Source organism: Danio rerio, chromosome 2 (assembly GCF_049306965.1).
Source record: "Danio rerio strain Tuebingen ecotype United States chromosome 2, GRCz12tu, whole genome shotgun sequence".
NCBI lineage: Eukaryota > Metazoa > Chordata > Actinopteri > Cypriniformes > Danionidae > Danio > Danio rerio.
In genome coordinates this window covers 29960386-29981961 of record NC_133177.1, presented here as the reverse complement: position 1 = coordinate 29981961, position 21576 = coordinate 29960386, and the positions used below count along the sequence as shown (strand labels likewise).

The 21576-nt window shown below is 35.3% G+C and overlaps 1 protein-coding gene across 6 annotated transcripts; it reads left to right on the top strand.

Moving 5' to 3' along the window:
- Nucleotides 1-98: 98 nt before the first annotated feature.
- u2surp (U2 snRNP-associated SURP domain containing) lies at nt 99-19592 on the top strand. Of its 6 annotated transcripts, NM_001197074.1 has the most exons (26): nt 99-175; nt 2276-2374; nt 3438-3549; nt 3718-3839; nt 3924-3991; nt 4079-4167; nt 4409-4444; nt 4565-4647; nt 4739-4904; nt 5505-5716; nt 6240-6283; nt 8326-8430; nt 10300-10366; nt 10451-10617; nt 11441-11603; nt 11693-11772; nt 11852-11939; nt 12030-12167; nt 12263-12443; nt 14058-14132; nt 14227-14290; nt 15622-15778; nt 15867-15977; nt 18177-18304; nt 18386-18553; nt 19098-19592. In NM_001197074.1, exons 1-26 carry the CDS (start codon nt 131-133, stop codon nt 19234-19236), a joined length of 2907 nt encoding a protein of 968 aa, NP_001184003.1. In that variant the 5' UTR covers nt 99-130; the 3' UTR covers nt 19237-19592. The 6 variants fall into 6 exon arrangements, 4 of the variants coding, with proteins under 4 accessions (NP_001184003.1, XP_005163458.1, XP_073776046.1 ...); XM_005163401.4 differs by lacking the exon at nt 4409-4444 and having other exon boundaries at nt 116-175; XM_073919945.1 differs by lacking the exon at nt 6240-6283 and having other exon boundaries at nt 116-175.
- The last annotated feature ends 1984 nt before the right edge of the window (nt 19593-21576 follow it).

The following is a 21576-nucleotide window of genomic DNA, read 5'->3' as shown; positions in this document are numbered from 1 at the left end:
GTGTGTGTGTGTGTGTGTGTATGTGAGTGAGTGAGTGAGTGAGTGAGAGAGAGAGAGAGAGAGAGAGAGAGAGAGAGAGAGAGAGAGAGAGAGAGAACGCGCCTCACGCGCTTTCACAGTGTCGGGCAAAATGGCGGACAAAACGCCAGGTGGGGCCCAGAAAGGCAACTCTAAGGTATTTTATCACTTTTACGTTTTATTCTAGCATATTAAAATCGATATTTTTGGTTTATGATACGAAACGCTCAATAATTATGTGATTGACTGAGTCGTGTGTTTTTCTGGCATTTGAGAAAGGTCCATTAAGCAGCTCAGTTGTGATGCTAACTCGCTAGCAGTGTTGTTAGCTAGACACCGGCGGTGCACAGATTTGATCTGCAATATACTAAAATATGTTTGGTACATATGCTACACTTAACTAAGCTTGTTTTTTGTTATTATACGTTTGAAGCCAACACAGAACATGAACGAAGTTGCTGTGTTTTTATTGTGTGATGACAATGCTAACACGGAACGTAGTGTTTATGAAGATTACAGTATTGTATTGATTTCTGAACGTTTTGAACACACATGTATCGTTAAATAGGAGATAAGAATTGTTGATGCTGTGTGGATATCAAATTCGCGAATTTGCATGTTTACATTTGTGCTAAGATGTCAGTTTTGCTTTGAAGAGCTAACTTAACGTTAACAAGTTTCGCTACATAGTGACCAATATTGCCAGTCACGTGAACGTGTCAAATACCCTGAGATACTGTAAATACACGTTTTTGTTGTCATTTATATTGTACTTTTAGTCGTAACAGTACTCATAAAAGACAATTCAGCTCATATTTTTTTTGATACTCTGATAAATTAATGTTTTCAATCTTGATGGCTGGTCATAGAAGTTAACCCTTATGTACTGTTGGGGGATTTTGAGTCTTAATTTGGCCATAAGTTTTTCTGTTTCAGCTAGCAGAATGATGTTTGGTGACAAATATTGTTTTGACACTTATTTTCAGAAAATTGACTACGCTTTTGTCATGTTTGCGATGAAAACATCCAATAAATTAAACTGCTGTAGAAATGCATTAGATAAGTCTTTTTAAAATGCTTTCGAAATTTGTTAAGCAACAGTCTTGATCAATACTACTAAATTGATTGGAATATTACATTTTTTTAACTCTTTAATTGCCAAATTCATAAATGATGTCACTGATTTGGTGAAAGAAACACACATAATGATGTATTTTCAATATGAAAAGTAATTGTGGACTTTTTTCAACCCTTTTATCAAATTCTTGGACATGTAAAACAACATTGCCTTTGATTCATTGATTTTAATTTTTTTTTCCTAATTTACTGTTTTTGCCCTATTGACTTACATTATAACCACATTTTTTTATTACAAAACCATAACACCATATAATCATGCATTTTTGATTATTGGTTGTTTTCCCTGTTAGGAAGAGACACTATTTGTAATTTTTACTGTTGATCATCATTTGGCACCAATAACCCTTTAGATAGGCCTGTGCAAAAAAAAGCTTAGTTTATGGGTTTTATATGGAGTATAACAGCAAATAAGGTGTGTGTTAGTGACGTTTGTACTTACCTTGATGTGTCTGAGAAAATCAAAATATGCATCTCTGAACTACATTGCTTAAATAAAAACAAAGTGTTTATGCTCCATCAAATTTGGTGATAATGGAAGTCAACGTGGCAAAAACAGCCACCAACGGTAAATTAGGGTGGAAAAATAAAAATCCAACCAGCTAATGTTAGTACTAATAGTTCACATGTTCAAGACTGTAATAAAAGGTAAAAGTTTATCCAGCTCACAACTACTTTTTTTATTATTTTTTTTTTATAGAAAATACGGCAATTTGCGTGTTTTTTTTCATCAGTGACCTCATTTGTGAACTTGGCATTTAAAGAGTTAAAATCCTGTAACTTTCAAAACAATTAAGTTGTTTTGAGCAGGACTGAGGTTGATTAATAGATTTATGCAAACTTTTAAAAATATTTTTTTTGATGCATTTTTACTGCAGTTTAGTTCAATGGACGTTTTATACCGAACATAACAAAGGGTAGTACATTTTGAACAGTGCACAAGGGTTGAACAAACCCTTAAATAAATACTTTTCACAATTTCTTGTTTTTCCTTTGTTTTAGGCACTATAGAAATGTATTAACATCTCTTTTTATAAGATTAGAAGTTAAAGATGTATCTTTAGACAAGTGATGTTATGCCTGTCAGTATATAATCCATTGTTTATATGTTTTTATGCAGGCTTTATTGGAAAGTAAGTTAAAGGCTTTCAGTATTGGCAAGATGGCAGTTGCAAAAAGAACACTAAGTAAAAAAGAGCAAGATGAAATCAAGAAGAAGGTAAGAAAAAGAGATCCAGTAAGGTCTTACCAGTCAAAATGTTAGCATGCACTTGTCAATGGCTTGTTATTCTCTGTAACCATTCGCTTTCATTGAAGTATCAAGTTATCAAATTATATTTCAGTACAGTTTAATTTGTCTTAAGTTTTCTAGTGATGATCTTCATGTTTCTTCTTATATTTGTTTAGTTTGGTTGAAATATTGAAAGGTATAGTGTGTTTTTTTTGCCATGCTTTAGTGTTTTAGAAGTCGTCATGGTGTTGGTTTACAATAAAAGAAAAACTTATTTTTTGCGTATGACCAATTTTGGTTTACCTAAATTTTTTGGTTGCTTAATATTGCAATAATAAAGAAATGTGATATGCAATATATATATATTTTTAAATGTTCTAACCTATATATCATTCATATTATTTACGTAAAAATAAAGCATCACTACAACTTCTGAAAGTGACCAAGCATGCTCTGCTGTTTCATAAAACAAAGCAGACATTTTAACAACTTAAACTAACAAATATTAATGTCATCACCACACTTATGTTTAGATGAACATAACTATATTACTAGTATAGTTGTATCATCCTGAAAACGTCAAGTTTGAACAATTGCGAAAACAAAAACACTTGAAGCAGAGTATAATTGCTGTTAACATTGTTTGCTTGGGTATATTTTAGCATCCATACTAAAATCATGACAGATTTTTGGATAAGAAAACCAGCAAGTCAACTCCGTTTGGTTTTAGACACACATTAATGTAAAACTGCAGATATACCAAGTCTAAAGTCGTAAATAAGATATAGTGTCTTGGAAATGGAGGCATTTAATACAAAATACCTGTATTAAATCACTGGTTTACTGTAAACCATTCCGATTTGCACATTTATGATTATTCAATATATTTCTCAGCCCTAATAGTCAGTTGTCATTTTTTTAAAGTCACAGATAAACGACATGTCATATTGCATATAGACAAAAGAAGCAGCATTGCATCCCGATAATTCTCACATACTTTCCACAAGTTTACCTTATAGCAGTTTGATAAACTTCTGACACGTTTTCACAGGAGGATGAAAGGGCAGCTGCGGAGATCTATGAGGAATTTCTTGCTGCCTTTGAGGGAGGTGAAGGAAAAGTGAAGACTTTTGTACGTGGTGGGATTGCTAATGCTACGAAAGGTAGGATTATTATGTGAATGTTTCTGTAGTGACCTAAAAGATGATTTTTGTTTAATCTGGGGTCAAAGTCTACAGTGATGGGATGTTATATGTTTGATTGTTTTTTTCAAATTATATTTATTCCTCATAATTGTCAATGCCTTAATATCGGTTACGTTTCTATTACAGAGGAAGCGGCAGCCGATGAGAAGAAAGGAAAGCTTTACAAACCAAAATCAAGGATTGTGGAAGCTAAAAGTTTTTTACCTTTGGAAACCCCACAACAGTTTTTACCAATAGATAAACGCAATGTGAGTCTTTAGTGATTTATTTTCATATGACCTTGTTTTAAAGCATCTGTTTTGTCTTATAAAGCTTTTCTTTTCATTAACTAGGCATCGAAAAAGGGAGACAAAGAAAAGAAAAAGAGCAACCTTGAGCTCTTCAAAGAAGAACTCAAACAGTAAGTGCTTTTGACGAATGAACTATAAAGGCCTGTTTAATGTGCTGAAATAAAGATCATCTTATTAAACAATCTTTTGTTTTTCAGGATACAGGAGGAGCGTGATGAACGTCACAGGTTGAAGGGTCGAGTCAGTCGTTTTGAGCCTCTTCCCACAACGGAAGGAAGGCGATCCTGTAAGTTATGTTTTTTATCTCTGTCTTTCTCTCTCTCTCTCTCTCTCTCTCTTTCTCTTTCTCCTTTTCTTTTTTTCTCCTCCACCAAAGCAGTCCGTTTCCCCCCCGTGTTCACTCGTGGAGTCAGACCCAGTCAAGTTTTCGCCCCTTCCACATGTCTTGGCCGCTGCCACAACTCGGCAGCGTATACGCTTTTTATAGTCAGGAAACAAAATTCACACTGCTTTTCTTCTGCTTTTAGCGGATGGTTCTTCACGAAGAAACCGTCCGTCCAGTGGTAATTTTGTTTTATATACTGTGTAATGCAATGAGCATTTTGCTTTTTATGTATCCCATCATGGAAGAAGAGATGGGTCAAACATCAGTTGTTTTTTAGAGTTGTCATTTTGCATTTCAGTCTTGGATGATTCTGCTCCTGGCTCACATGACGTTGGAGATCCAACAACAACAAATTTGTATTTAGGCAACATAAATCCTCAGGTAAAGTTCTTTTTTTTTTCTTTATAGATGCTTGTGTTAGCTTTTTTCTCAAACCCAGTTTGCAATGCTGAAACACTCTTTCCCATTCCAGATGAATGAGGAGATGCTCTGCCAGGAGTTTGGTCGGTATGGTCCCTTAGCCAGTGTGAAAATCATGTGGCCTAGGACTGATGAGGAGAGGGCCAGAGAAAGGAACTGTGGCTTTGTAGCCTTCATGACGAGGAGAGACGCTGAACGTGCACTTAAACATTTAAATGGTAAATATATTTGATCTAATCTGCCTGTAGTTAACCAAAACAACTTGCCAAGTCATCTGATGTTTGGTGCTTTTATTTGCCTGTTAGTTTTATTTTGGGGCAACAAGTGTTTGAAATTTTTTTTCTATGACAAGATGTAAACTATGTAATGCGTTTGTTTGTTGTTGATCAGTGGTTTTGATTTAATTAAGGGCATGTGTTTTTGTTTATGTATTGTCAGCATGCCAATGCACTTTTTTAAATTATTTCTGAAAAATCCTGCAATAGGATTTCAGAGTCAAGAAGTTGCTACATAAAGAATAAATCTGCTTCATTCACACATTTAATTTAAATCAAGTTCTTTTCCCCATTCACTTTAAAGTTTTGGTTTCTAGTTATATATATGGTATTATAAATTTAATTGCAGCAATTTTTATGTGTGCTTTTAAAAAACTGTTTTTAAATTAGGGCTGGACGATATGGCAAAACTTGATATTACTATATACTTATAAACAATCCATACCAACCAGTTAATTCTATGTATTAAAGTCATTTAGCATATTTTACTCATTCTTGTCTCTTGAAACCAGTAATTAATTTAGCAAATGGTGTCTGTTTCAGGCAAAATGATAATGAACTTTGAAATGAAACTGGGATGGGGCAAAGGTGTACCAATTCCTCCTCATCCAATATACATTCCACCTTCAATGATGGAGCACACCCTTCCGCCTCCACCCTCTGGCCTGCCCTTCAATGCCCAGCCCAAAGAGAGGCTAAAGAACCCCAACGCAGCCATGCCTCCCCCTCCAAAGTGCAAAGAGGAGTTTGAGAAGGTAACTTGGCATATGTGGGACAAAACGATTTTGTTTAGAATGGTCATGAGTGTAGTTAGGAAAAAAAGACTTTCTTAGGAACGTTTGCTTACATGTATTTGTGTGTGTGGAGAAGGTGCAGATTTTAAATCTAATGTTAATCAAAAGTATATATATTTTGGCCATAGAATTGTGCAATTGTAGTTAATTATAAAATGAATTAGTTATAAACATTATGAATGTACCATGCTGATTTTACCGGTAAGTGTTTTCGTGTAGATTATTCATTGCACAAAACATACAAGTTATAATGGCATTGATACTGTTAAAATTAAGATATTAGTATTTTATAAATCATTCAGACCATGTATGATTTCACTGCCTCTTGCTCCTCTAAGGAATGTTCAGTCAAGTTTTAAAACTGACACCGTAGAACACGTTTGTTGTTGTAGGAGTTTATGATGCATTTAGTGTTATGCCTGTTTCTTTTTAACAATACTCACATATATTCTATGTTTATTATCTGATGTGACTTCATATCCAGACTCTGTCGCAAGCCATAGTCAAAGTGGTTATCCCAACAGAAAGGTACATGTTTTTCTTTTTTTCCAAATTCTTATGAAATGTAGAGAACTTATCCCATCTCTGTAGTTTGAACGATTGGCCGTATCCATGCTACCAGAAGCTGCTTTGAGTGAGCAATAGTTGAGGCCTTGCATGAAAATCATGTACAGCTACTAACAATACAAAACACATACATTCATTGTTTTTATTTATTTAAGACATTACATCACACTGCTCGGGTAATGACGTTCAAATTAGTAAAGGGAGTTATGTAAATTAATGATTTGGTAGACAAAAAAATTGGGGCTAGATTTAAAAAAAAAAGCCTGGTTTATACTCTACGCATCGGTTAGTTTGCTTAAATGCGTATGGTGACTTGAGTGAACAGTTCGCGTGGCGCTGCTATTATTTTGAGTTTAATATAAATCGCTTTGAAGAGATTTTGTCTGAAACAGGTACACCTGTACAGACATCTTTATTATCCATCCATGCCTGATAATAGGGGTAACCAGATGGCCAATTGAACCTATCGGTTTATAATATACTGATGTTCTATTTTTGGGGCTTTGTTTTTAATGGTCAGGAATGTTGGGCCATTATTGGCTTTTAGCATGTAAGTAGAGGACACAACCTAGCCAGACAGTAATGTGTGAATTGTGGAGTGGGCTAAATCTAAAAAACCCTCAGTATTTTTTTAGTAAGTATGCTTTTTTTGCTTTTATTATTGCCATAATAAAAAAGCAACCTATGTTATGTTGTTTATTATTTTAATAAACTTAAATTGGTAGAAATTTTGAACGGTTATAAAAATCTTTATAATCATTAAAATGATTGATAAAAAATAGTTAAAGAAGTTGAATTATATTAAAAATATGACATAGTTCAGGAAACTTATTACTCTTCTATTCATCTGTCTGGTTTTTCGGAGGGTTTCCTTGCCTCTGTCATTTTAAAAAATATCTCATCAGCGAATGCGTTAAGTATAAAAGCCTCATCCGTTTTGTGAGGTGCACGCTCATTCAGTGGAGAATCTCAACGCCAGGCGAAAGTATAAGTCAGCCTTAAGACTTCTTATTTGAAAAGATTTTATTTTAAATCAATGCTGGTATTAGTTTTCATGAAGATTTTAAGATTACACAATAGTTTTCTGCTTTGATTAGGTGAAATGTTACATAAACTTTTGAGGTTTTATTTTTCTATAGTACCAAATTCTACTTTTACAAGGAATTATTTTAGATGTCAATGTTACAGCATGCTTTACAGATTGTTCCACACTAGTTTCCAAGAGAGTTTTTATTGACCACACTACATCAGATCTGATGCATTACACCACTCCTAACGTAGAAGCTAAACACTACACAATCATCTAGTGTCAGTTACACAAAATCCAGTCCTCTGGCTATTGCTCACTTCAGCTGCCCTAGTAGCAGGGCACAAAAGCGACGCCTGATCCCCATAGTCTAAGTGACCTTTGACATTGGCCTTGGTGAGCAGCACAAGTTGAACTGTCTGCAGCAGCGAGGGACCAGAAAAGCGTCACAGGATGGATTGGGGAAAGTATACAGAATGATTGCCTGACATTGGTATGATCGGCTCCAATACTTGTGATCTGTGTTTCAGTACATTTTGAAAAACATCATCTGTTGATTTTTATCGGCCACTTCACGAGCCAGTCAGGAAGCCAGTTGTTGTCCCCATCCCTTAACTAGAAGAGCTTACATGATTTTGTCCCTTTCCATTCACACTTGTCTATTGTGAAAAAAAGCAAGAAAGTTCACTTAACACTCGGCCTCACAGTTAGTAGCACAATCAGTTTTAACTTATGAGGGCAGAATGCTATGGCTGAGACTCACATGTGTGTGTATATAGAGAGGATTTAAATGATTTGATTGTTACAAGCTGTCATAACTGGCAGTCAGTTTTAAATCTTAAAAGCTCAAACATCTTTATGGCTCATAGTAAGTGCAAGAATGTTGCATTTCATCAAATGTCATATATAGTAGTGGTTTAGGTGTGGCTGGTGATGGCGCTGAATCTGTTTCGCTTTAACTGTGTTTTTCTCGTAGGAATTTGCTCTCTCTCATCCACCGAATGATCGAGTTTGTGGTGCGTGAGGGCCCTATGTTTGAAGCTATGATCATGAACAGAGAAATCAACAATCCACTCTACAGGTGAGCCTGATTTGAGTGATTCTGGAGGGAATGACATGTCAGAAGAGAGTTAGCATCAAAAAATCACAGCAAAAATTGGACTGTGGTCTGTGCCACTGTTTCTACATGATTGATCTAATCTTGTGGTCTGGATCTTCCATTTGTCAAAGAATCAAACATGACCTTCCTTCACTAAACCTCTAAAATAAAACACCAGAAATGTCATTTTAATCCCCAAATTCATTTTGCATGAAGAAATCACAAACTGTTTGTGTGAATAAAAACTGTGAATAAGATTTTCCCTCATTAATGTGCAGTATTTCATCACTATTTAATCAGTGGGCACCTTTCATTATTTAAAGTAAAGTAGTTTATATTTTCGATTGTTAAATGTACCTGCATATTCATGCAAAGGTTTTAGCAAGACAGTATTCATAAAGGTCAAAACAGCAGATTATTTGTGTGTGCTGGAGTGTGGTGGTGTATAAATGGTTTTATATCTGGTTGGTCAAAATTGACCCTTAAGATTATCTTTGTATCCTACTTTGAAGTCTGTATGTAAAGCCTTCATGAAAATATTAAAATAGCTCTTTTTCCCCCCCCCCCCATTTAATTATGGGTAGACCTGTCACAATGATCAATATATCGACTTATCGCACAACACATGGGCATGACCTCAATCATTTTTGGTGATTTCAACATTTGCAATATAAAAAACTATTCTAGCAACATTTTAGCTGCACAGCCTCTCTATCTCAACAGTGTCAGTATGGATAAAGAAATCACTGTAGTATTTTATTTAATATAAATGACTATATTATATTTTCGTGTGGGTGTCCCACAAGTGAAAATAGATATGGTAGCAGATCTCACAGCCTGTTACTTTCTACCTTGCGCTTTTATTTTATTAACTTTTTTTTAGTTTAGGATATTACGATTGCACATTCTGATGCCAGTGCCTCATAATTGTTAAAACGACAATATGGTATATGCCGAAGCATGCTAATAGGACTTTTAATTTGCCAGTAACCTGGGTTAATCGTTTCCGGTGAATTGTATGCCAATGCAGACTCGGCACATTTAAGGTTTATTTTCTTTAAAAATCAGTGACAAATATCAAATCACTGGCTGAGGGATATCAGATATAAAGTGGGTCTCAGATTGTACAAGAAGCACTGCATTAAATTACATTTTTCCCACCAGAACTTTATAATATGAGCATTTATTTTACCCCATTAATTTTAATGGAGCTTCTGCATTAGCCTGCCGATTCTGACGGGCATGTGCGAGTAAACGGCTTTTTGCCTTGTTTTATGCTTGAGAAACCAAATGAATGCCGAAGTCTGTTTAACGGATTATATTTGAATTACGTTACAACATTGATGCTGTAAAAGAAACCGTATAAAATGGAAAAAAAAAAACTTACAATAACAGGTCACCAGAGGTTTATCAGTATGGGAAACACACTAGCTCGGCATATACCCCATAATGAAATGAAATATTCTTGAAAATAAAATATTATGTATTCTTTGAAAGAGTGTACTTGCTTTATGATGCTATTATATTGGTATTCTGGCATTTTATAATCAGTGGCTTTAAATGGTCTTAAAATGACAATAATGTTTATCGCAATCTTATCATACAATAAAAAATAAATATCGTGACAGGCCTAATGTTGGGGTCATTTTAATATATATTTTTAAACTAACGAAATCAACCCTAACGAAATCAATCAACAATTCCCCCTACAGTTGAAATTGGCATTTTTGGTCAATAAGAGGGTTAATAAAAAGTTTTTATACTCTGATGTCTAGTCTGAAATGGGCCTCACTGTATATTTTGCACAGTTGTCTAGTCTGTTTTCTAAATGCGTTTGTGTGAATTCAACAGGTTTTTATTTGAAAATCAAAGTCCAGCACATGTCTATTATCGCTGGAAGTTGTACACCATTTTACAGGTTAGTCTCATTTCTTTTTGATCTTCTGTCAAAAATGTATCAAAATGTATCCAGTTGTACAATTTCAACATAATCTACTCATAGGGAGAATCTCCAACAAAATGGAAAACAGAAGACTTTAGGATGTTTAAGAACGGATCTCTTTGGCGACCGCCTCCTCTCAACCCATATTTGCACGGCACTCCTGAAGATGAGGAGCACGAGGATGACGACGACGAAGAAATCTGCAAGAAGGGTTCCTTGAAGGACGAGTATGTCTGTGCATCAAAATCTGTCTTGGTTGATTATTTGTAAATACTGAATTCAGGGATCCCACTTTATACCAGATATCAAATTCCTACCTTTACTGACTACATAGCTAAATTTCTATTAGATCTAATGAATGGAAAACAGGCCGCTGTTGTGCATGTATATCAATAATAAAATATTAAAATAATGTTCATATAATTATATAATGTTAAAATGGTTTTAGCTTGAAATATCATTTTAATAGCCATCTATTGAGAACAACAATTGATAATTTACCTTAAAAAATTATCAAGTTAAACAAGTTAAATTGTTAGTACTGGTTGTGTGGCTGTGAAGTGCTTTCTCTCCCATATTTGATAGCACGGTATTGGTTTTATAAACATTACATTTATATATTTTTTTCTACTTTTTAACACCCAGTTTTTGATGTGGTCAAAGACAAAGCTCTTAAAATTCACATTATCCTGGCATTAAGGGTTGCATTTTATTTAAGGGACTACTGGTTGTTTAGTGTGAAAAGAATAAAATGGAACAGACATTTTGATCAAATTTTGAAAAAAAAAAAGAAAAAAAAAGAAACGATTGTATAAATGAAAACCAATTTATAGCCACTAACAAAATATCTCTAATATATATGTCTCTCGTTCTATGATTTGGACAAAAAATATATATATATCAAAATTCCTTTAAATTCTATGTGTGTAATAGACCTTTTAAAATTCCAGGATATGGCAGAAATGCCATGACCCCTGGGAACCCTACGAATTCTAGTATGATGCTGTCATGTAGTTGATCATGTGTACCTTATATTCTAATCTGCTGCAGGGAAAGGGATAAATTAGAGGAGCTGCTTCGGGGTCTCACGCCGAGGAAGAGTGACATTGCAGGCGGGATGTTTTTCTGCCTCACTCATGCTGATGCGGCTGAGGAGATAGTGGAGTGCATCGCAGAGTCTCTGTCCATACTCAAAACCCCTCTGCCAAAGAAGGTCACCCTTATGCTGCAGAATTAACATTAATAGATTTTTGCTTGCATTGCGGAACTTTTGTTTACATCTGCATTTCTGTCCTCCCTCAGATTGCAAGGCTATATTTGGTGTCGGATGTGCTTTATAACTCATCTGCAAAAGTTACTAATGCCTCCTATTACAGAAAATTGTAAGTATATTTAAGTGTCAATTTAAGTTACTTGTTCTTGTCTGTTTATTCAATGTTTTTTGTCTTCTTTCCTTTACAGCTTTGAAACAAAACTATGTCAGATATTTTCTGACCTAAATGCTACTTATAAGACAATACAGGGCCATTTACAATCAGAAAATTTTAAGGTAAGCGGTCTGTCTCTTAAATTTAACACACTTTTCGTCTACACTTTAAACTGTCTGGAAATTTCTTAATTTTGATTTCTGTCTTTACAGCAACGAGTAATGTCCTGTTTCCGTGCGTGGGAAGAATGGGCAGTTTATCCTGATCCATTTCTGATCAAACTTCAGAACATTTTCTTAGGACTGGTCAGTCTTGATCCTGAAAAGGAGCCTGAAGAGCTTGTGCCAGAGGTTAGATTGAATTATCATTTCTAGAGTTTAAGAAAGCTATCTTGTCTCATCTAACATGTGCTCAATGATTAAGTGGTTATTGCATTTTTGCTTAGCTACCAGAAAAGGTGGAGGACATTGATGGTGCTCCGATTGTGGAGGAGGAGTTAGATGGTGCTCCTTTGGATGACGTTGATGGGATGCCCATCGATGGAGCCCCAATTGATGGTGCATCGATGGATGACCTGGATGGAATGCCCATTAAAGGAGCAGATGATGATCTGGATGGAGTTCCTTGTAAGAATGCTGACATTTCCTGGCCAAATCTTTTATTCTTCTTTTTATTATTACTTTTACTACTACAGAGTACACTTAAAAGGATAGTTCAGCCCACTAAAATGTATTAGGGTTTGTTTGCCCAAAAATTTTAGTTACAGTTAAAGTCAGAATTATTAGCGTCCGTGAATTATTAGCCCCCTGTTTATTATTTTTTCCCTATTTTCCGTTTAACGGAGAGAGGATTTTTTTCTACTCATTTCTAAACATAATAGTTTTTATAACTCATTTCTAATAACTGTTTTGTTTTATATTTGCCATGATGACAGTAAATAATGTTTGACTAGATATTTTTCATGAGAGTTCTATACAGCTTAAAGTGACATTTTAAGATTTAACTAGGTTAATTAGGCAGGTTAGGGTAATTAGGCAAGCTATTGTATAACGATGGTTTGTTCTGTAGACAGTCGGGAAAAAAGTTAGCTTAAAGGGGCTAATAAATTTGACCTTGGTCAATGGAGTTTAATATTAATAAAATTAATAACTGCTTTTATTCTAGCTGAAATAAAAGAAATAAGACTTTCTACTGAAGACAAAATATTATCAGACATACTGTGAAAATTTCCTTTCTCTGTTAAACATTTTGGAAATATAAAAAACTAATAATAATAATAACAATAATAATAATTTAAACGGGGGCTAATAATTCTGACTTCAACTGTATATTATTGACTCTGCCTCATTTTCTTCCAATCCCCTGAGACTGTTGTTCATCTTCAGAACACAAATTAAGATATTTTAGATTAAATTTGAGAGCTCTATCATCCTCCATAGACTCAAACACTTCTGACTTGTTCAAAATCCAGAAAATATCCTTCTTCCAAACAGCCCATATGCAGCCCATTTGCATTCACTTAGCTTGATAATATTCCAATTGAACCACTGGACACATGTGGTCTGTTTTGAGGATGTTTTTGGCATTTTTCTGGACTTAAAACAATCCTGGACCATCATTGCTGTATATTAAGGATTTAATCTAAAATATCTTTATTTGTATTCCAAAGGCAAACGAAGGTCTCAGGGGTTTGGAACAACATAAGGGTGGTTTACATAATAACAGCATTTATTTATTTAATATTGAGTAATTCATTTTTGGGTAAACTAACCCCTTAAGGTATTTTAATAAAGTCCAAAATATCTGTTTTTCAGTCTCTGTGGCAAACTGGTATTGTTATGCATTTTCAGTATAAAATCTAATGTAAATTATAGCCTTTTTGATTCAGGAGCTAGAACAAACCTCATTTTAGCCTCAAAAGTATGTGCTCTAAGTGTGTCAATCATTGTTCAGAGGTAAACACGTGTTTTAGCCTACTTGCATCTGTAAATCATATTAAGTGAATTTTCTAGACTTGAATTTGACCACTTTTTATGATGCCTTTTTGAAAATTTCAAGTTTTAGTTATATAAACTTAAAATGTAGACAGAAATTTCTGAGGTTTCATTAAAATTTATTTTAATCTGCATTTCTAAAATCAATCGAAAGCATGAAAAACATGGAGCGTAAAAGAAAGGCAGAGTGTTCATTTATTGCAAAATATTGCTTGGACAAATGTTATTTTTGTTGTTTTTATTCAGTGGATCAAAAACCAGGTTTTAAGGTTGCCCCATCAAAATGGGAGGCAGTGGATGGTGCTGCTTTGGAGGCTCAAGGTTAGTCCAAATGACGCTTATCACATTGTTTAATCTTTCATTTTCTCCTGGAATACACATTATAAATGTGTTTCCCTTCTTTCTTTATTTGTAGCTGTAACCACGTCAAAATGGGAAATCTTTGATCTGCCAGAAGAATCTGAGAAAAGTAAATCAAGGTAAGTTTTACTAAGCTTGAAAAAGGCAGATGTCCTTTTAACATTGTAGTTATCTGTGTAGTAATCACAAAATTGCAAAGTGACTGAGGTGTGGGAACTGTAATTGTTGGTTTTTGTTAGAGATACTCTGTCTTATGTACCAAATGGACATAAATTTGGCTGTATTTATACTGCAGATCTTGATGCTCAATTCCAATTTTGTTACTGTATTCGATTTTTTTGATGGCCTGCTTACATCATCTTTTAAAAATGACCAGAAAAAAAAGACAACGCTGACTAACAGCTGATAATTAAAGAGTGCTCTTTTCTCTATTCCTGTAGGTAATCTTTTCACAGCTTTTGACAAGCTGTTTTACTATAGTTTGAGACAGAAAGATTATTTTGATATATAGGCTTTTTTAAACCTTTAGGCGTCTTAATGTAATGTTAATGGCATGATTTATGCACGTGATGTAGCTGTGCACTAGTTTTATACTGGTTACGTGGCGGACATTGCGCTCTCTCGCTTAAATACCTGTGCCATATGACAATATAAAAGCTGTTTAAGTCCTTGTGTGTAAGATTTATGGTTTGGGACTCTACTGAAGTCTGTTCTGAAATTAAAGGGTCAGACTTGACGTCATTCGCTATGGTTTTTAATGACGCACGACTCGCATTGACAGGTGAAAATCCGATCTACCTGCTTACACTGCAGACACAGGAACACAGATCTGATTATTATTAGATCTATTTCCACATATGAACAAGGCCTGAATCTGATTTGACTACATCAGAATCCATGTGATTTGTTCCTGCTTACACGTACATGGGCCATATCGATCTGTGCCACATGGGAGAAAAAAAATCGGAATTGAGTCACTTGAACAGTGCAGTGTAAATGCGGCCTTTGTTATTAGGTCTCAAAAAACAATGAAATATTCACAAATTGCATCATAATGTTCTTAATTAATATCCTGTCATACAACTAGAATCTGAGAACAAGCCACTGCAATGATGCAAACCAAATATGAAAAAGGAGTAAATGAGAACAGGCTACTAATAATTCAACTCCCACTGAACCTTTAATTACACTTGCTTATAAAAAAATATATTGCACATTAGACAGCAAGCTAAAGCTAAAACTGTGAGCTAAAACAAGCTTTGATATCTAACTGCTATCAATCAGAGAAGATTAAAGACCTATGAAAACGATCATTGTACAACAGATTTATGCTCTTCACTTATCAAATAGGATAAAACTTGTAAGTTGTATCAGCTACAAAAATCTTGTTTGTGCATCATAAAGAACTTTTGTTGTTTTTAGCTAATTTATTGTCACTTTCTTATCATAGCACAAAAAGTGAAGCAGAGGGCAAAAACTCCCACAAGAGCTCCAGTGCTGCGGACCAGCAGTCCTACAGTAATCCTGTTAGAGAAGAGTATGATTTAAAGTCTGCAAAGTTTTCTGAGACGAGCGAGGAGAAGCGTGCCAAACTACGTGAAATTGAGGTACATTAAAATCCTTGATGCATTAAACATACTGCAGTACAATCTTTAATCTGTTTGGGGATCATAATCAGTTTCCTTTGTATTACAGCTTAAAGTCATGAAGTTTCAAGATGAGCTTGAATCTGGAAAACGGCCCAAAAAATCTGGACAGAGCATTCAGGAGCAAGTAGAGCTTTACCGGGATAAGTTACTACAGCGGGTTAGTATCAGCTTTCCTGTTTGACATTTTGTTTAGTGTATGTTGGTTTGTTTTTAAACTGTGGATGCTGCGATTGATTGACTGAAGATCGATATCGGCTGATAATCACATGTAATGACTAAATCGGTACTTATCAATCTGGCTGACCTCATGAACCGATCGCAGGGTTTTTTTATGAGGTCACAAGCAGAGAAAGATGCTTGTGTGCTCCTGTATATTTTGATTATGCTATACAGCAGCCATAACACATGAGAAGGTAAATGATGTGTGGGGGCATGAGCAAATGAGCTTGCGTCATGTTTATACAGTCTATTGGCACAATTATTTTATTAGTCTATTTTTGTTATAAATAGTTACTAATATAACTTGTAATATACTTGTTGCAATAAACGGTAGTTTATAGGCATATTTCCTTTCAGTAAAGTAATTGATTTATATGTGTGCATTTTGACTTATGCATCAAAAATGTGCTCTAAGCTTTTTTTTTTTTTGATTGAGACATGTTCATTTCTTCTTCATTTGCAATGTTTCCAAATTTCATTGTTTGTGATTTTTTTTTTTTTTTTTCTTACCGATTTTTATATCAGTGTTATGTTATTTTCTGTAAAGCTGTCCATGGTAAATGGTTAAGAGATGTGTTTGATGTATTATATGCAGGGCTTGACATTAACTTTTTTGATCACCAGCCACTGTGGCTAGTATTTTTCCAACAATACTAGCCACTTGCCATTTTCACTAGCCACACTTTTATTGTTGGGAAAATGTATTTTATACACATAAATATGACTTTGACATGCTAAAATTGCTTGATTTAGATTTTGCGTTATCTACACATGCCTCCTCATTAATTTAACTTTTTGTGTGTCGTGTATGAGCTTGCTCAATGATCATGAGCAAATGGGTCATGGTTTCATAGTATTACAATTAGTTTTTATTTCACATTTTCAGAGCTCAAAATGAAGGATTTACTAAATTTATCTCTGACCACATCAAACATAAACAAGTATTTCTTAGCCACATTTTTTAAATGCATCAAAACGGGCAAAATATATCTGTATACTATATTTTCATTTAACAAAACATATGCACAATAATCTGTCCTGGCTAAATGTCCCAGATCACCATTTAACTACACATAAATGGGGAGTTAATCTCCCATTAAAGCAATGGTTTTGTAAAAAATGATGATTAAACAATATTAGCGCTTGAGAAAGCTGGTAAGAAACATACCGTGTTATAATGAAAGGATGATCACACACACACACACGGTAGATGTTAGACCTTTAAATAATCTGTTCAAAGAATGGTTAAAGCGAAAGCAACCGGTGCTGCTTACAAAAAGACAAATCTGGAACTCTTGAAAGCAGCAAGACTGTGGGTGCATGTTCATCCCTTTTTGTCTAGTCCAGGGGTGTCCAAACTCGGTCCTGGAGGGCCGGTGTCCTGCAGATTCTAGCTCCAACTTGCCTCAACACACCTGCAAGGATGTTTCTAGAAAGCCTAGTAATAGCTTAATTAGCTAGCCCAAGTGTGTCTGATTGGGGTTGGAACTAAACTTTGCAAGGCGCTCCAGGACCGAGTTTGGACATGAGTGGTCTATTCTAATTGAAGGAGAACCGGTCACATCAGTTGTGTTTCTAGACACAGTTGCTTCACGCAAGGAAATGGGAGCGCGCACGCGTTTTAAACAGTCGCACACATCACCTCAGCTGTTAGCACGAGTGATTCGGTATTCACCTGCTTTCTATTGCTTGCGCGAAGTTGCAAACGCAATTATTTTTGTCATTCCTGTTGCTTCTTAATTTTAAGATCGCCTGTGCATGCATATTGGACCATCCTTATTGTCAAACCCTGCTTTTAAGAATTATTATGCAGAAAAATTATTTTTACCAGCCAAAGTGTCTAGTGGGAATGTCTCTTTTACCCCCACCGCTGAAATCTACCCGCATTTGGCGGGTATTAATGTCAAGCCCTGATTACATGCAGCGGCCTTTATTTATTTTCTTAGCTAAAGCAAGATGTCCACTTAAGTATCATACTTAGGGAAAATGTGCTCAATGCATTATAAATCTTGAAGCATTAGAATCGGTTCACTATATCGGCCGATCATCATGACAAAGAATCAGTACTCTGGATTGGCTGCAAAAGTCCTGATTGGAGCATCCCTATTTTAAAGCATTGTTTTTGCACATTGTTCAGGAGAAGGAGAAAGAGACGGAGAAAGACAAAGAGAAAGAAAAAGAAAAGGAGAGAAAAGACAAAGAGAAATCGGACGTGTTCCACAAAGAGAAAGACAAAGATGAATCCACACCGGGTAGAAAAGAAAAGTAAGAGGAGATCTCAAATATTTCCCCTGTGAAACTGAGACATTTTTCAGTGCGTTCATTGCTGTTTCACTCTACCACCAGGAAACGGAGGCACAGTCCATCCCCCAGCCCGACACGAAGCAGCAGCAGCAGACGGGGCAGATCACCTTCGCCCCGATCAGAGCGCTCCGATAGATCCTACACAAGAGACAGCTCACGATCAGCTTATAAAGACTCTCCAAGAGAAAGCAACCGCAAGTCATCTAAAAGGTAAACTTCATTTCTTTTAGTTGGAGTTGGTCCGTCTCAGTCAGTACATGCATCGTTTTGGAATGGGCTATATGCACAGACTTTTAATTTCAGCGAGCCAGCCTTAGCACTTCCGGTGAACTGTCTTTCTGATATAAAATTGCCACACTTCAGGTCTGATTTCTTTAAAAATTTTCTCTGACTGATAGATATACGATATGAAGTGGGTCTCAGACCGGACTAGAAGCATTGCATTAAATTTTCCCCCGTCAGGTCTTTAAAATATGATTTCATTTTACCCCAGTATTTTTAATGAAGTTTCTGCGCTCGTCTGCTGATCCTGATGGTGCTAGCGATTACACAGTCTTTCATCTCATTTAATGCTTGATCAACTAAATGAATGCTTAAGTCTATTTAACTAAATGTATTTGAATGAAATTACAACATCGATGCTGTAAATGGAGCCTTATAAAATGGAAAATAGTCATCATTGGCTGAAAAACACTAGCTGTGCATATACCTCGTTACACTCAACCTAATGTCTTGTTTTTAAATGTGATTTCAGATCTCCTTCACCTCCAAGAACCCCCAAGAGGTCGCGCAGATCCAGATCAAGAACGCCCAAAAAAGCCTCAAAGAAATCCAGATCGCGGTCACGATCACCCCATCGCTCGCACAAAAAATCCAAAAAGAGCAAACACTGAGAGATTATCAAATGATGCCTGGGTTGTCTTTTGTGCCTCAAATTTGTCCTGCAAATCATTGTGAGGGACATTCCCTCTTTCAGCCCTCCTGGTTTTGAATCTCATTCACACACAGTGTTCAAGGCTCATCTATAGGCTGTTTTATGACATCATCTAGGAGATTCCGTTGATGTTCCATGTGTCCGAAAACAAAATAACTGCAGGGGTTGGGGCAGTCATCCATCAATATGAAAATTTTTCTTTTTTTTTTTTCCTTTTTGTCATTGTTTTTAGATCCCATGAAACTGACTTAAATTAAAATAGTGTAAGTTTCAGTTGTATAGATGTTTGCTTTTCAATAAAGACAATTTATGTGACTCCCTTGCCTTTTGCTTGTAAGTGCATCCCGAATAAAAAGTCGCATTTTTAAACCTATTGTAATAATTAACCCATTTTAAGCTGTTCAAGTTTTAAAATGGCACCTATTTTACCCCTTTTACAAGATGTAAGATACGCCTTTGGTGTCTCTAGTATGTGTTTGTAAAGTTTCAGCACAAAATACCCATCAGATCATTTATTATAGCCTCCAGAATTTGCCCTCTTTAGTGTCTTGAGTACAGTGTAGCTTATTTTGTAGCCTGTGGCTTTAAATGCAAATGAGCTGCTTCTCCCCACCCACCGTTCCCACATGCATATCTGCTTCTCATTGTGGGTTAGGTCAGATAAACAGCACAGTAACAGGGATGAAGCTGAAATACAGCTCATTAGTCAAAAATACCAAGTAAGTTTATTTTTTGTATTGATGGTGGAGTTTATTCAAGCCTTTTTGAAATGATGAGTCTCACACAAATGCCTGTTTCAGTAAAAACACACACACATATTAGCATTTACTGACACCATGCAGCCATGATCAGGCATGTGCACACATAGGGCTCCACCTGTGCACTGCACATGCCCTTTTTAGTCTTGGATAGAAAGTGCCCTTCCAAAATGATCAAAAGTGCCCCCGCGACGCGACACACCCTCGGTCCCACCCTTCAGTACGCGCACGACAACACCGCTCTTGAGTACGCGTGCGACAACACCGCTCTTTAGTACATGCGCCAACTGCCCCCCCACCTGTCACCTGTCAATCTATTTGGTGGGTCGGGAAAACCACACTCCTACGTCAAATTGTGGTGGGCCTCAAAATCACTGGGATTTGGGTCCTATTTTAACGTCAGGAAATTTTTAAAAAGAGACTTGTGTTTATATCACTCCAATACGACAGTGGACACACTTTACATGCAGACAGTTATATCCAAACAGATTCCAAAAGTTGATATTTATCATAGGTGCCGTTTAAGATGGTATAAACTCCAAAAAACTTATTTTTGGGTCTTCCCCATGGGACCCTCAACATAATATAAAAGAAAATTACTGCATGTAGATAGATCCAGATTATATTCATAATAGGCAATTGTGTAAACCCTAGATGTAGCTACTCTTTATTTAGAACCAATGATTAAAAACTGAAGTTGCAGTAAATGAAATCGAGCATCACAGCTGTGACATTCTGATCCTTTTTAGAAATGTTCTGTTGGTATAAATGAAATGGCTTGTTCAGACAAGTACCCCAAAAACAAACGCAGATGAGTGGGCTTGACAAACTGAATTAGACACCCTATGCTGGGGCATAGCATATATACAGCTACTCTGATTATTTGAAGTACTTCTTTGTCCTCACATTTAAGACGCTTTTAATGCATCTGTCTGCTAAATGTATATATTAAAGCACCTATATTATACAGACAGTTGAATGCATTTAACAGTATAGGCAAAAATCTTTGTAAAGGTGGGTTTTTATGAAGTTTTGTTTTTTTATTATTCAATCAAAAATATTCAGTGTTAGGGAAAATAAGTCCATAGTAATTAAAAAAAATAAAAGATTGCAATTAAAAAAAACTTAATTAAACTCATGTCAATGATAATAAAATATTTTGGATTGCAAAAAAATAAACTATTGTCCTATTATACAGTTACCACAATTTTTGTTTTGTTTTTTTTAAATCTTTCATATTTTAATTACAATGTACCTAATTTTTGTCAAAAACTTTATATGTTTGAATAATAAAGACACAAAATTAACCCTGGTCTCTGGCATACATAGTTTAAAAACTTTTAAACTCGCAAGCAAAGATTCTAAATGTGCAATAAATGACAGCAGAACAGAGACCAAAATGAATAAGTGTGCAATGAAAATTGTGGTAACTGCATAATAGGACAATTATTTTTTTGCAATCCAAAATATTTAAATATCAATGACAAGTTTTTTTAATGAAATGTTTTTTTTTATTATTGCAGTCTTTATTTTTTTAATTA

Coding starts and splice junctions, on each gene's coding strand:
- u2surp (NM_001197074.1), top strand. CDS start 131: ATGGCGGACAAAACGCCAGGTGGGGCCCAGAAAGGCAACTCTAAG. Junction 12,444..14,057: donor TGATCTGGATGGAGTTCCTT/GTAAGAATGCTG, acceptor GTTTTTATTCAG/TGGATCAAAAACCAGGTTTT. Junction 15,779..15,866: donor CCAAACTACGTGAAATTGAG/GTACATTAAAAT, acceptor TTTGTATTACAG/CTTAAAGTCATGAAGTTTCA.